The sequence below is a fragment of the Bufo bufo genome, chromosome 1, assembly GCF_905171765.1.
Source record: "Bufo bufo chromosome 1, aBufBuf1.1, whole genome shotgun sequence".
Lineage (NCBI taxonomy): Eukaryota > Metazoa > Chordata > Amphibia > Anura > Bufonidae > Bufo > Bufo bufo.
In genome coordinates this window covers 443063566-443075865 of record NC_053389.1, presented here as the reverse complement: position 1 = coordinate 443075865, position 12300 = coordinate 443063566, and the positions used below count along the sequence as shown (strand labels likewise).

General features: G+C 40.8%; 1 protein-coding gene across 2 annotated transcripts in view; it reads left to right on the top strand.

Moving 5' to 3' along the window:
• The window catches only part of LOC120979212, a 433119-nt gene that overhangs the window by 166288 nt on the left and 254531 nt on the right, over positions 1–12300 (top strand). For both annotated transcript variants that reach the window (XM_040407825.1, XM_040407833.1), the window contains exon 6: positions 9563–9730. In XM_040407825.1, coding sequence (XP_040263759.1) covers positions 9563–9730 — 168 coding nt within the window. The remainder of the gene's footprint in view (positions 1–9562; positions 9731–12300) is intronic.

Below are 12300 nucleotides of genomic sequence, written 5' to 3'. Positions count from 1 at the left end.
CTTTTCAGATGCCAGTAGTTGTGGTTATGGTCAGTGCTCCTACATCAGAATGATAGGAGAAAAAAGATACACTGTGCCCTGGTTATGTGGAAGGCCAGAATTGTACCTACCAGTATTCTTACAATACCAAGAATTGAACTGACAGCAGCCGTAATTTCAGCATCAGTAAGCAAGTTTCTGAGAGAAGAACTGGAATTGAAAATAGATAAAGAATATTTCTGAACAGACTCACAAGTTGTCCTAGGATACATAAACAACGAAGCTCGAAGATTCCATATCTTTGTTGCCAACAGAGTTGAGAAAATTCGGGAAATAACAAATCCAGAACATTGGCATCGCATTGACACAAAGCATAACCTAGCAGATCATGCTTCAAGAGGCCTGAATGTAACAGAATTGAAAAATTTAAACTGGTTCACAGGCCCAGAGTTCCTTTGGGAAAAGGAAATCATGCCCAGTAAAGGTTACACAGAATTATCTATGGGTGATCCCGAAGTAATAGTTGTGTAAACATTGAGCACTGCTGCCAAGTGTCAAGATGACTTACTTGAAAGACTAGCCAGATGTTCAAAATGGAATGCAGTCATAAATTTAGTAGCTCGAATTCAACGTTTGGCAAAGGAAATCAAAAAGAAGGAATTGTTGAATGTAGAAGAAAGAATAAAAGCTGAAGAAACAGTGATAAGACTCATTCAACAGAGTGTAACGGGGTGCCGAAGGCGCACTCGGTCTCCCATCAGCCGCAGACCTGCTGCTTAGCTTCAGGAGCGAGGATCTGTGTTTGACCTTGTTCCCAGGGCAGCTTTGCTAGCTGGGAGGCTCCCTGCTCCTAGGTCTGCATTGAGCGCCGAGCTGATCACTCGGTGCTCGACTGGTCGGTCTGTCGGTCATGTGATGCTGGCCACGTCACATGACCCTCACTCCCCACTAGTGAGGGTCATGTGACGGGTCTGCCTGCTCCTCCTGTACTGCGCATCTCTCCTGGTATCCTGACCCCGGCTTCCACCTGACGATTCTGTGCGGACTCCTGTTGTACTTCATTTCTCTCCTGGTATTTGACCTCGGCTTTTCCTGACTATTCTCTGCTCATTCCTTAGTACTGCGTAGCTCTCTAGGTATTGACCCGGTCCATTCACGTTCCGTTATTTGTCTTGTCTGTCTTCCCAGCACGTATCCTAAGTTAGGGACTGCCGTCTAGTTGTCCCCTGTCATTAGGACTTGCGAGGCAAGTAGGCAGGGCCAGGGGTGAGGGTGGAGCGCAGTGGTCACTATCCTCCCCCCTGTGTGTAGTGTACGTTACAGTCACACAGAGATTCTACAGTGAAGAGTTGAAGAGACTTAGTCTAGAACCTAAAAGACTTCCAAAGATCCACTCAAGCTTAATCTTGTTCTGCAGGATGGTATACTGAAGGTGGGAGGGAGACTGGAAAATGCATTGCTACCTAGAAGAGTGAAGCATTCAGCAATTCTACCCAAAAATTATACCTTCACAAGATTGATTATTGATCACTACCACAACAAATCCTTGCATCAAGGAAGAAGTTTTACCCAAAGCTGTTTGAGAGAAGGTGGTTACTGGATTGTGAAAGGAAGCAAAGTTATAGCAAAGTATATAAGTAAATGTGTAGTCTGCAGAAAGGCACGTAGGCCTACCGAAGAACAAAGAATGGCAAATTTACTGGCAGATCGTGTAAACCCATCACCACCATTTCTTTATAGTGGAATGGATTGTTTTGGCCCAGTCATTACCAAACAAAACCGCAAGGAGTACAAGAGATATGGACTAATATTTACATGTCTAAGCTCCAGGGCAATTCACCTGAAAATGTTAGAAGATATGTCAACTGACGCATTCATCAAAGCCTTGAGATGTTTCATAGCCATTAGAGGTACTGTCAGAGTAAGTTCTGACCAAGGATCTAATTTTGTTGGAGCAAAGAATGAATTGCAGAAAGCTCTAAAAGAGATCGATAAAGAAAAAGTAACTGAGTATTTGTTAGAGAAACAGTGTGATTCTCACATGAATGCTCCACATGCAAGCCATACAGGAGGAGTTTGGGAAAGACAAATCAGAACTGTAAGAAATGTGTTAAATTCAGTGTTGAAAAAGAACGCTCGAAGAATAGATGATGCTTCACTTAGGACCCTATTCTATGAAGTAATGTCTATTGTTAACAGCTGTCCACTTAGAGTTGATAACATCAACGATCCAACAGGTTTGGACCCTTTAACTCCCAACTATCTACTTCACCTTAGGTCTGATTACATACAGCCACCACCTGGCAAGTTCACCAAAGAGGATTTATATGCTAAAAGGAGATGGAGAAGAGTTCAATATCTATCAAATCAGTTTTGGAATAGATGGAGGAAAGAGACAATATTATGCTAAGAAGTAAATGGCAAACACCCAGAAGAAATGTCCAAGTTGGTGACATAGTGAAAGATGAAGATTTACTTAGAAGTCAATAGAAATTGGCTAAAGTTCTAGAAGTTCAAAAGGATGAAAACAGTCTAGTAAGAAGAGTGTTGTTACAAGTAGGAGACTCAAAGCTTGACAAAAAAGGAAAATGTCTCACTACTCCACTCAAGTTGGAACGTCCTATACAGACGTTAGTTGTTCTACTTGAGAGTGATAAAAGACACTTAGAAGTTGAGTACCTGATGGAAAATTCCTCAAATTTGAGTTCAAGTCCTATCACTAAGAACATACAATTATTATAGGTAATTTTGGTGGGAGTGTAGCTGGCCAGCTAAGACCTGTCCTAGGTTGCTAATATAATTTATATGTTTATACAGCTAGACCTGCCAATAACCTAAATACAATTCCTATATTTGTGTGTTAAAGACAAAAGCAGAGTTATTTACAGTGACTTCATGTTTTGGATGTCATGTAACAGTTGTATTTTGTGTTCACAGAAGCAGAAAAAATAGTAAGCCTTTAAGATTAATTATATAATGTAAGGTAAGCTCAATGACACAGCAGAAACAACAGAAAGCATAGAGTTAAACTGTTGTTGCTAGGCAGGAGTCTAGACCAATCACAGCCAGCCTCACACACAGCAAGAGTCTTGACCAATCACAGCCAGCCTGTGTGGGAAATTCCCATAGCAAGAGCTGCTAGAATAATTACACCAGAGGAGAGAAGCTGAACAGACATTCACTCCACTAAGAGCTGTGTTTTATGGAAGCAGAGAGGCCAAAATAGGTTTTTAGAACAGTTATATAATGTTCCTATTGTTAGTATTGTGATTAGAACTGTATACTGTACCAGTTATTTATGTTTACTTACAGTTCCACTATACAAATTACATACAATCCAAACAAATTGCATACAATTGCAAACGACAAATTTCACAGTTCTAAATTACAAATTTCAAATTTCATATTGCAATCCAAACTGCTCAACCATACAATTGCAAACCAACCATACAATCTGAAAATAGTTACTGCTAACTGCATACTGAAAACTGCAAATCAAATTGAGCAAGTAGAACTATTAGTTAGATCTCAGATATACCTCTCAGAAAGATCATAAAGTGCTTAAATAACTTAAAGTGAGAGTACAGATACTCAAGAGAGAAATATATCCACCATTTTATGTTGAATGACAAGATTGAACAGTTGAACCACCATCTTATGCATACTGTCATTTTGTGATACCTTTTCAACACGTGTTATGTACAGTACAGACCAAAAGTTTGGACACACCTTCTCATTCAAAGAGTTTTCTTTATTTTCATGACTATGAAGGCATCAAAACTATGAATTAACACATGTGGAATTATATACATAACAAACAAGTGTGAAACAACTGAAAATATGTCATATTCTAGGTTCTTCAAAGTAGCCACCTTTTGCTTTGATTACTGCTTTGCACACTCTTGGCATTCTCTTGATGAGCTTCAAGAGGTAGTCACCTGAAATGGTCTTCCAACAGTCTTGAAGGAGTTCCCAGAGATGCTTAACACTTGTTGGCCCTTTTGCCTTCACTCTGCGGTCCAGCTCACCCCAAACCATCTCGATTGGGTTCAGGTCCGGTGACTGTGGAGGCCAGGTCATCTGGCGCAGCACCCCATCACTCTCCTTCATGGTCAAATAGCCCTTACTTTCAAAGTTTTCCCAATTTTTCGGCTGACTGACTGACCTTAATTTCTTAAAGTAATGATGGCCACTCGTTTTTCTTTACTTAGCTGCTTTTTTCTTGCCATAATACAAATTCTAACAGTCTATTCAGTAGGACTATCAGCTGTGTATCCACCTGACTTCTCCTCAACGCAACTGATGGTCCCAACCCCATTTATAAGGCAAGACATCCCACTTATTAAACCTGACAGGGCACACCTGTGAAGTGAAAACCATTTCAGGGGACTACCTCTTGAAGCTCATCAAGAGAATGCCAAGAGTGTGCAAAGCAGTAATCAAAGCGAAAGGTGGCTACTTTGAAGAACCTAGAATATGACATATTTTCAGTTGTTTCACACTTCTTTGTTATGTATATAATTCCACATGTGTTAATTCATAGTTTTGATGCCTTCAGTGTGAATCTACAATTTTCATAGTCATGAAAATAAAGAAAACTCTTTGAATGAGAAGGTGTGTCCAAACTTTTGGTCTGTACTGTACATGGACTATCTGCTGCGGAGGCGGCAGTGTTATATATGAAGAAAAGTTGCAGTTAATAAAGGAGTTATTTAAAGCATTTGGTGTGCTCTTTAAACCTACTGTTTCCATAGAACGGCGCTAGAGGAATTACAGAGTAATAGACAGTCTGGTTACACTAAAAGGTCAGAGATATCAGAATTCTTCTAATGCCACAGCACAAAAGGCACTTCATAGTGCTGCGCCTGCCACAGTGACATATATACTGATTCCTGCAGTCGGTCACTCAGCTTATATTTAGTGGTTGACAAGAACTTACTGTATAATTATCACAGCCTAGGCCTCAAAAAGAGTCATGGCTGCCTGAGAAGGGTTATGGCTATATTCATGAGCTCCTGCTCTCCCCGCCCACCTGCTGATGATCGTCAGTTCTCTCCTAGGAAAAAAAAAACTAAGGAGAAAACTGTCAATCAGTGGGTGGCCGGTAAGAGCAGGAACTCATGAGTAATCTTGACTCTTCTCAGGCAGCCATGACTCTTTTTGAGGCATGAGATGTGATGATTATATTGCAGGTTTTGGCAACCACTTAATTTTAGTTAATGAGTGACAAACTTCTGAAATCAGTGTGACTGCCGTACCTCAGTGAGGGCAGCATAAAGTTGATTACAGGTTCACTTTAAATTTAGTCATGTATAAATTTTCCCTTCCACTGCTACTTATCCTCAGGGACACCTATAGGCATAGGTCTATTCTGTCTGTCAGTAGGATTTTACGGTTAAACCAGTTCGAATGACTAGTTCAGCTCACTTGGCGATCCGTGGCTTTATTCTGGAAAAGAAGCACTTTAAATCCATATGCAAATGAGCATTTTAATGCACTGAGGCGAGCCCAAGTGACTCTGTGCACCTTAGATCCTCCTACTTCTTCTGCCAGCCCCTCTTTCTCCTTCCTGATTGACAGGGCTAGGCCAGATGACTATGCAGGAACCTGGCCCTTGAAATCAACAAGGAGGGGAGGGTGTGGAAGCAGGAGGAGCTGGGTGCACAGAGTTGTTTGGGCTCGCCCTGAGTGCACTTAACTGCTCATTTGCATGTGGATTAAAAGTACTTTTTCTCCAAAATGGATCAACGGATCGCTAAGTGAAAGGTATCATGGCATTCAGCTGCGCTAGTTTTGTGCCTGCTTTAATGATGTGCTTTTTACAATCTATTTTCAGTTCCCCTTTGACTATGGGTACGGGGGGGCGGGGCAAAATGGTACCTGGGCACTTTAAAAGGGAGTGTTCAAAAATATAAATGTCAAATTCAAAAATATATCTATCTGTAGCTATGGCTTCTCAACTATATAATGCACACAATCTAGACCTTGACTAATGCTGTCTGCATCAAGGTCCCGTTGGCACAGTCATATGTATGTGTTTTTTATTTATTTAGAAACCATTGTTTTATTTTTGCGCTTTTCCATGGTGAAACGCACATGTTCGGCAATTGCCTGTTGACCCATTTTAACCTTCTTTCAGCGTTATCTTTAAAGTGTAACTGTCCTTGACAATGAGAGAGTCCTCCCTATTGTCTGCTTCTTTTTGGCAATCTTTAACATGGTGTTAAATGGCGTTCACATGGGGGAGTTGACTGGAGGCAGGAAACAAAGTGCTGTGTTGTTTTGAGTGACTTTGCTTGAGTTTCCCTTTTGATTCGGAGAGTGATACACTTCTATAGAAGATGACAGACATTTTGACAGGTGCAATATGCTTTGAACTGTCTTGCCACATCGTGCTTTTGTCTTGAATTTTCCCAGCAGAGTTGCACATCTCTTCGGGATGCTGCAGCGCATAATATTTGCTTTTCATCCAGTTTGGTAATGCCCTTCTCATCATCTTCAATCCTGCGAACATGAGAATAGAAACTGACAAAGGGAGAAGTCTGGTTGATATTTTATGCTAAGTACTAGAATATATTCTATAATTATACCTACAGCTATCAGTTCTATCCCATATCCGAACTGCTTACAGGCATACAAATGTGGAAATGAGAATGAATGTGTACAGCAGGGATCAGCAATCTCGGTGGTGAAACTACGACTCCCAGTATGCACATTAGCAAGGCTGTTCTTGGAACTCCCATAGAAGTGAATGGTGCATGCTCCGAGGTATAGTTATACCACAGCTGGAGTGCCGGCGGTTGCTGACCCCTGGTGTATTAGTTTATATCTGGTTAAATGAAGAAGCAATTAGTGAAAGATTATATCTGCCTGCATGTTAAGTTGAGTGGTGCATGTCAGGCTGATAATGGACAGATCACCCCCATACATTACTGAAATTAAGGTCAACGAGGATACAGGTTGTATCCAATACTCCAGGCAAATGTTAATTCAGAATTTTGCCTCAGAGAACCAAATCTATTCTCAAATACCCTACTATCACTGTCACGATTTTTTTTCTGGTCCTATTTTGCGTCTTCTTTTGTCATAGTCTTAGTCAGGCTTTGGTGCATCTTTTGATCAAAAAATATAAAAGCTCCAAGGTGGTATTAAATTTTGTTAATATAAAGCCCTGTGGCACAAATAGCCATCCCATGACACATCCTTATATAAGATGTGACAGATCTTTAAAATCTTAGATGTATTTAACAACATAAAGACCTTTTACTCACAATGTATGGCATATTTAACTACGGCATTCATAAATATGGCACAAAATCAAGATGATGGAGGCAAAATATTCTGAATATTCACTAAACTATTGAACCCCCCACTGATTGAAGAATTCTGTAATTCTTCACCTTTCCTGTGAAGATTATCTGATCCCTTGCTGATGGGAGATGGTTATTCTGTGATCAGTTTATCGTTGGGAACCCTTCTCATAATAAAGATTTGTTCAAAGCCACTTGTTTATTTTTACAAGAATGGGAATAATACTGCAATCATGTACAGTACAGACCAAAAGTTTGGACACCCCTTCTCATTCAAAGAGTTTTCTTTTTTTTCATGACTATGAAGGCATCAAAACTATGAATTAACACATGTGGAATTATATACATAACAAACAAGTGTGAAACAACTGAAAATATGTCATATTCTAGGTTCTTCAAAGTAGCCACCTTTTGCTTTGATTACTGCTTTGCACACTCTTGGCATTCTCTTGATGAGCTTCAAGAGGTAGTCCCCTGAAATGGTCTTCCAACAGTCTTAAAGGAGTTCCCAGAGATGCTTAGCACTTGTTGGCCCTTTTGCCTTCACTCTGCGGTCCAGCTCACCCCAAACTATCTCGATTGGGTTCAGGTCCGGTGACTGTGGAGGCCAGGTCATCTGGCGCAGCACCCCATCACTCTCCTTCATGGTCAAACAGCCCTTACTTTCAAAGTTTTCCCAATTTTTCGGCTGACTGACTGACCTTCATTTCTTAAAGTAATGATGGCCACTCGTTTTTCTTTACTTTCTTGCCATAATACAAATTCTAACAGCCTATTCAGTAGGACTATCAGCTGTGTATCCACCTGACTTCTCCTCAACGCCACTGATGGTCCCAACCCCATTTATAAGTCAAGAAATCCCACTTATTAAACCTGACAGGGCACACCTGTGAAGTGAAAACCATTTCAGGGGACTACCTCTTGAAGCTCATCAAGAGAATGCCAAGAGTGTGCAAAGCAGTAATCAAAGTAAAAGGTGGCTACTTTGAAGAACCTAGAATATGACATATTTTCAGTTGTTTCACACTTGTTTGTTATGTATATAATTCCACATGTGTTAATTCATAGTTTTGATGCCTTCAGTGTGAATCTACAATTTTCATAGTCATGAAAATAAAGAAAACTCTTTGAATGAGAAGGTGTGTCCAAACTTTTGGTCTGTACTGTACCTCTGAAATGCCTTGAGTGGACTATAAGAAGAAATCCAAATGTCAGGATAAAAGATAAAATACTTAAGAATATTCATGAGCATGAAATAAAACGTGTTAGTGGATGGAATAGTGGTTGAAATCAACTTAAAGGGGTTTGAGCAAATAGCATTTATTATGTAGAGAACGTTAATACAAGCCACTTACTAATATATTTTGATTGTCCATATTACTTCCTTTGATAGCTTTATTTTTCCATCACATTATACATTGCACGTTTCCATGGTTCCCTGCAATCAATCAGTGGTGGTCGTGCTTGCACACTATAGAAAAAAGCACTGGCCTATGTGAGCTCCCATGGTGCCGGCCACCAGAGAGGCCAGAACTTTTTCCTGTAGTGTGCAAGCAAGGCCACCGCTGATGGATTGCAGGGTGGTCATAACCATGGAAACAAGCAGTGTAAAATGTGATGGAAAAATGAATAACAATACATTAGTAAGTGGCTTGTATTAACTTTCTCTACATGACAAATGCCATTTGCTGAAGTGACACAACCCCTTTAAGTACTACAATGTTCTTAAGTTATCTTAAGTTAACTGGTGGGAGTCCAACCACTGGGGCACCCACTAATCATGAGAACGGGGGGTCCAGATTTCACTGTTTGGTATTGGGGTTGAGCCTGCACAATACCACTTCATTCAAAGTCTATGGTACTATCAAAGATATCAGAGTACAGTGTGTGGCTATCTCCAGCAGTTCCGTAGACAGTAAATGGAGTGGCATTGCGCATGTTCGACTATTGTTCCATGCAAACAAGGGCCTCGAGACCCACTTCTCATGATTGATGGGGTCCCAGGAGTCAGACTCCCACAGATCTAGCAGTGATCCACTATCCAGTCGATAACTTGGTATTGTCAGAATACTCCTATAAATATAATGTACTTCCAGGAGTTTGTAAAATACTTGGAAAAAGAAATGTTAAAAGGCTGTTATTTCTTTCTTGAGCAATGATCCTTAGCACCATCATGACAATGCTATAAAATGATGCAGGTAACCTGGCAATATGAAACCATACATTAATTGTATCAGTCAAGCTAATTTCCATACCTTCTCCATCGTTTCCAGAGTCTAGTAGTATGGATGAGATTGAGAAAAGATCCCAAACCTCAGAATTTAGCAATGGCACCCAGGAGGCTTTTGACGAGCTGGAAATCATAGCTCCACACACTGGATCATCATGGACATCAGGAAGTCCTCAGAGTGGCTCATTTACAAGTTTTTCATCAGCTTCAGGTATCAGGCATTTTCAAATTTAGCATCTTTGTATGGTATCGCCAATTCTTTTCTTGCATTTTTCACATATTTTTCAGCTCATCAGTTTTTTCCTTTAAGTGGGGTAAAAAAAACTAATCAGTATGTGAAAACTGTCAATAAACTGCTGTTGACTGATTTATTATTCTTATTAGGTGTGTTTATATAGTAGTAGTACTTGGGTGGATAATAGTGTCCTACTCTTATTGGGATCTACAGCAGAATCCTTAGCTCATAAGGGTATATTCACACATGGCACTTTGTATGCATTCTTGTTGCATTGTTTTGAAAATATGACAACATTTTTGCTGTATTTCACACAAAATTCTTGCACCATTCATAGTTGCTGCTTAGAAATGATGATTTAGGTGACCACATGAACAATGCTCATTTGTTTGCTCATTCATCAGGTGATTGGCAGCAGATTTACACAGGGCAATTATCAGGAACCAGTGTTCCTAGTAATGCTCCTTCCTGATAATTGCCCCAATCATTGGCTCATGTAAAAGAACCTTTAGTACAGAAAAGTATGACCTCCATATAATGCTGTACAGGATGTTGGCTGCTCTGTATATGGACTAGAAGGTATTCAAGATGTGAATTCCTTTGTATATTCAAGATGGAGTGGAACATGAGATACTCCTTTTTACTGAAGTCTCAAGGATTCTCAAAACTGGCTTAGTTGACTATAACAACCAATCAGGTTCAACTTTTCATTTTCAGAGCTGCTTTGGAAAATAAAAGGTAGCCTCTGGTTGCTATGGGCAACTAAGACAGTTTTCCTTTGCACCTGTTTTGATAAAGCCCCCCTTTGTTGTTTCATAGTATGACCACGTTTACACCAGTTATTTTCAGTTACTTTATCATTTATTTCTATCAGTTAGGATATGGCTACACGGCGACACTGACTGGTTCCTTGACATCTGACTCGGCCAGGACTACAGAGCAGTGGTGATCCATTTAAATGTAGGGGTTTGATGCATGACTCACAAGTAATCCAGCTGTGTTGGATTTTTTGAAGCTCATGCTGCAATCCCATTCCTTTCTGTGGGATCACCGATACTCTGCCAACCTGGCTGTGACAGCTGTTGCGTGACCAGTGTCGCCATGTAGCCGTACCCATAGGGCTCATTCACAGGGCCGTTGTCCCACCATGCCTGTCCTGAGGACGCAAATTGCGGTCCACACTGTACGGGCACCAACCGTGGGCCAGCCGCATGCGGATCGCGGACCTATTCACTTGAATGGGTCCGCAATCCGCCCGCTCTATCTTTTTGCTTGCGGAGGCACAGAACCCCACGGAAGCACTCCATAGTGCTTCTGTGGGGTTCCTTTCTGTGCTTCCGTTCCGCACCGCATCTCCGGATTTGCGGACCCATTGAAGTGAATAGGTCCACATCCATGATGCGGAATGCACACGGCCAGTGCCCCATGTATTGCGGACCCGCCGTATGTGGGCCACAATACGGCAACGGAAGGGCAACGATCGTTTAAATGAGCCCTTATTGTGAGTTGGTCAAAAGCACAGAACAGGTATTTCCATTATACCTTATTTCTGAGTGGGCTCCACTACTGGTTTTGCCTCACAATAACTGATGGAAATACCTGATCAAATAACTGAGGTTTGAACTTGGCCTTAATACATGCAGAGCTGCAGTAAACCTCCCATCTAGAAGACTAACAGCCCTATTTCCGCTCTGTTTCAATTGGAACTGTAATTTGACTGAGTGCATGAGGACTAATGTGGCTGTTAGGCCAGTTTCACACTAGCACTAGACATCTCCAGCAGGCTGTTCTGGCAGCGAGCAGCCGGTCGGTGATTTCCGGATCCAGCATTGCTGGACGCTACCTGATACCCTCTGGCCTCATTAACTATAACAACCCAGCAAGTGGTTTTCATCTGGCCGATTCTCAACATATTTGCCGGGTTGCGGATGAATCTCCGCCGGGCCCAATTATGGTTAATGCTGGACGGCAATGTGGAAGTGGCCTTAGAGGAAGTGGTCCATAGATCTGGTCCCGTTTCCCTTCCACCACAAAATATGGAAAGCTAAAATTGTGTTTTCATTAAAATATTATGATCTATATTTATATGTTTATTTGATTCTGAATGTACAGTATTTAGAGCATATGTTTCATTGTATAGTACAGTTATTTCTTCAAGTGTGTATATACAAATGTATATTGGATTGTAATTAGGCTTCAGCGAATCGAGCTTTGGATCAGAGATCCGAAGTCGATTTGTTAAAGAACTTCGTTTTTAATGCTGTTTCCGTACAACATTAAAATGTATTGGCTCCGCGTAGGCAACATTCGAGACTTTGTTGAGTTACTTCGGTATTCCTATCTGCGTCTTTAAAGAGTAACTAAACTTTTGTATACATTTTTGTTAACCTGTCCCTAATGCCCTAATAACACTTTTTGTAATATACACTGCCTGTCCAAAAAAAAAGTCGCCACCTGGATTTAACTAAGAGAATAGTTATGAGCCTCCTATTGGATAATTACTGCATAGGCGATTATCTTTCAGCTGGCAATAAGTTATTTAACTC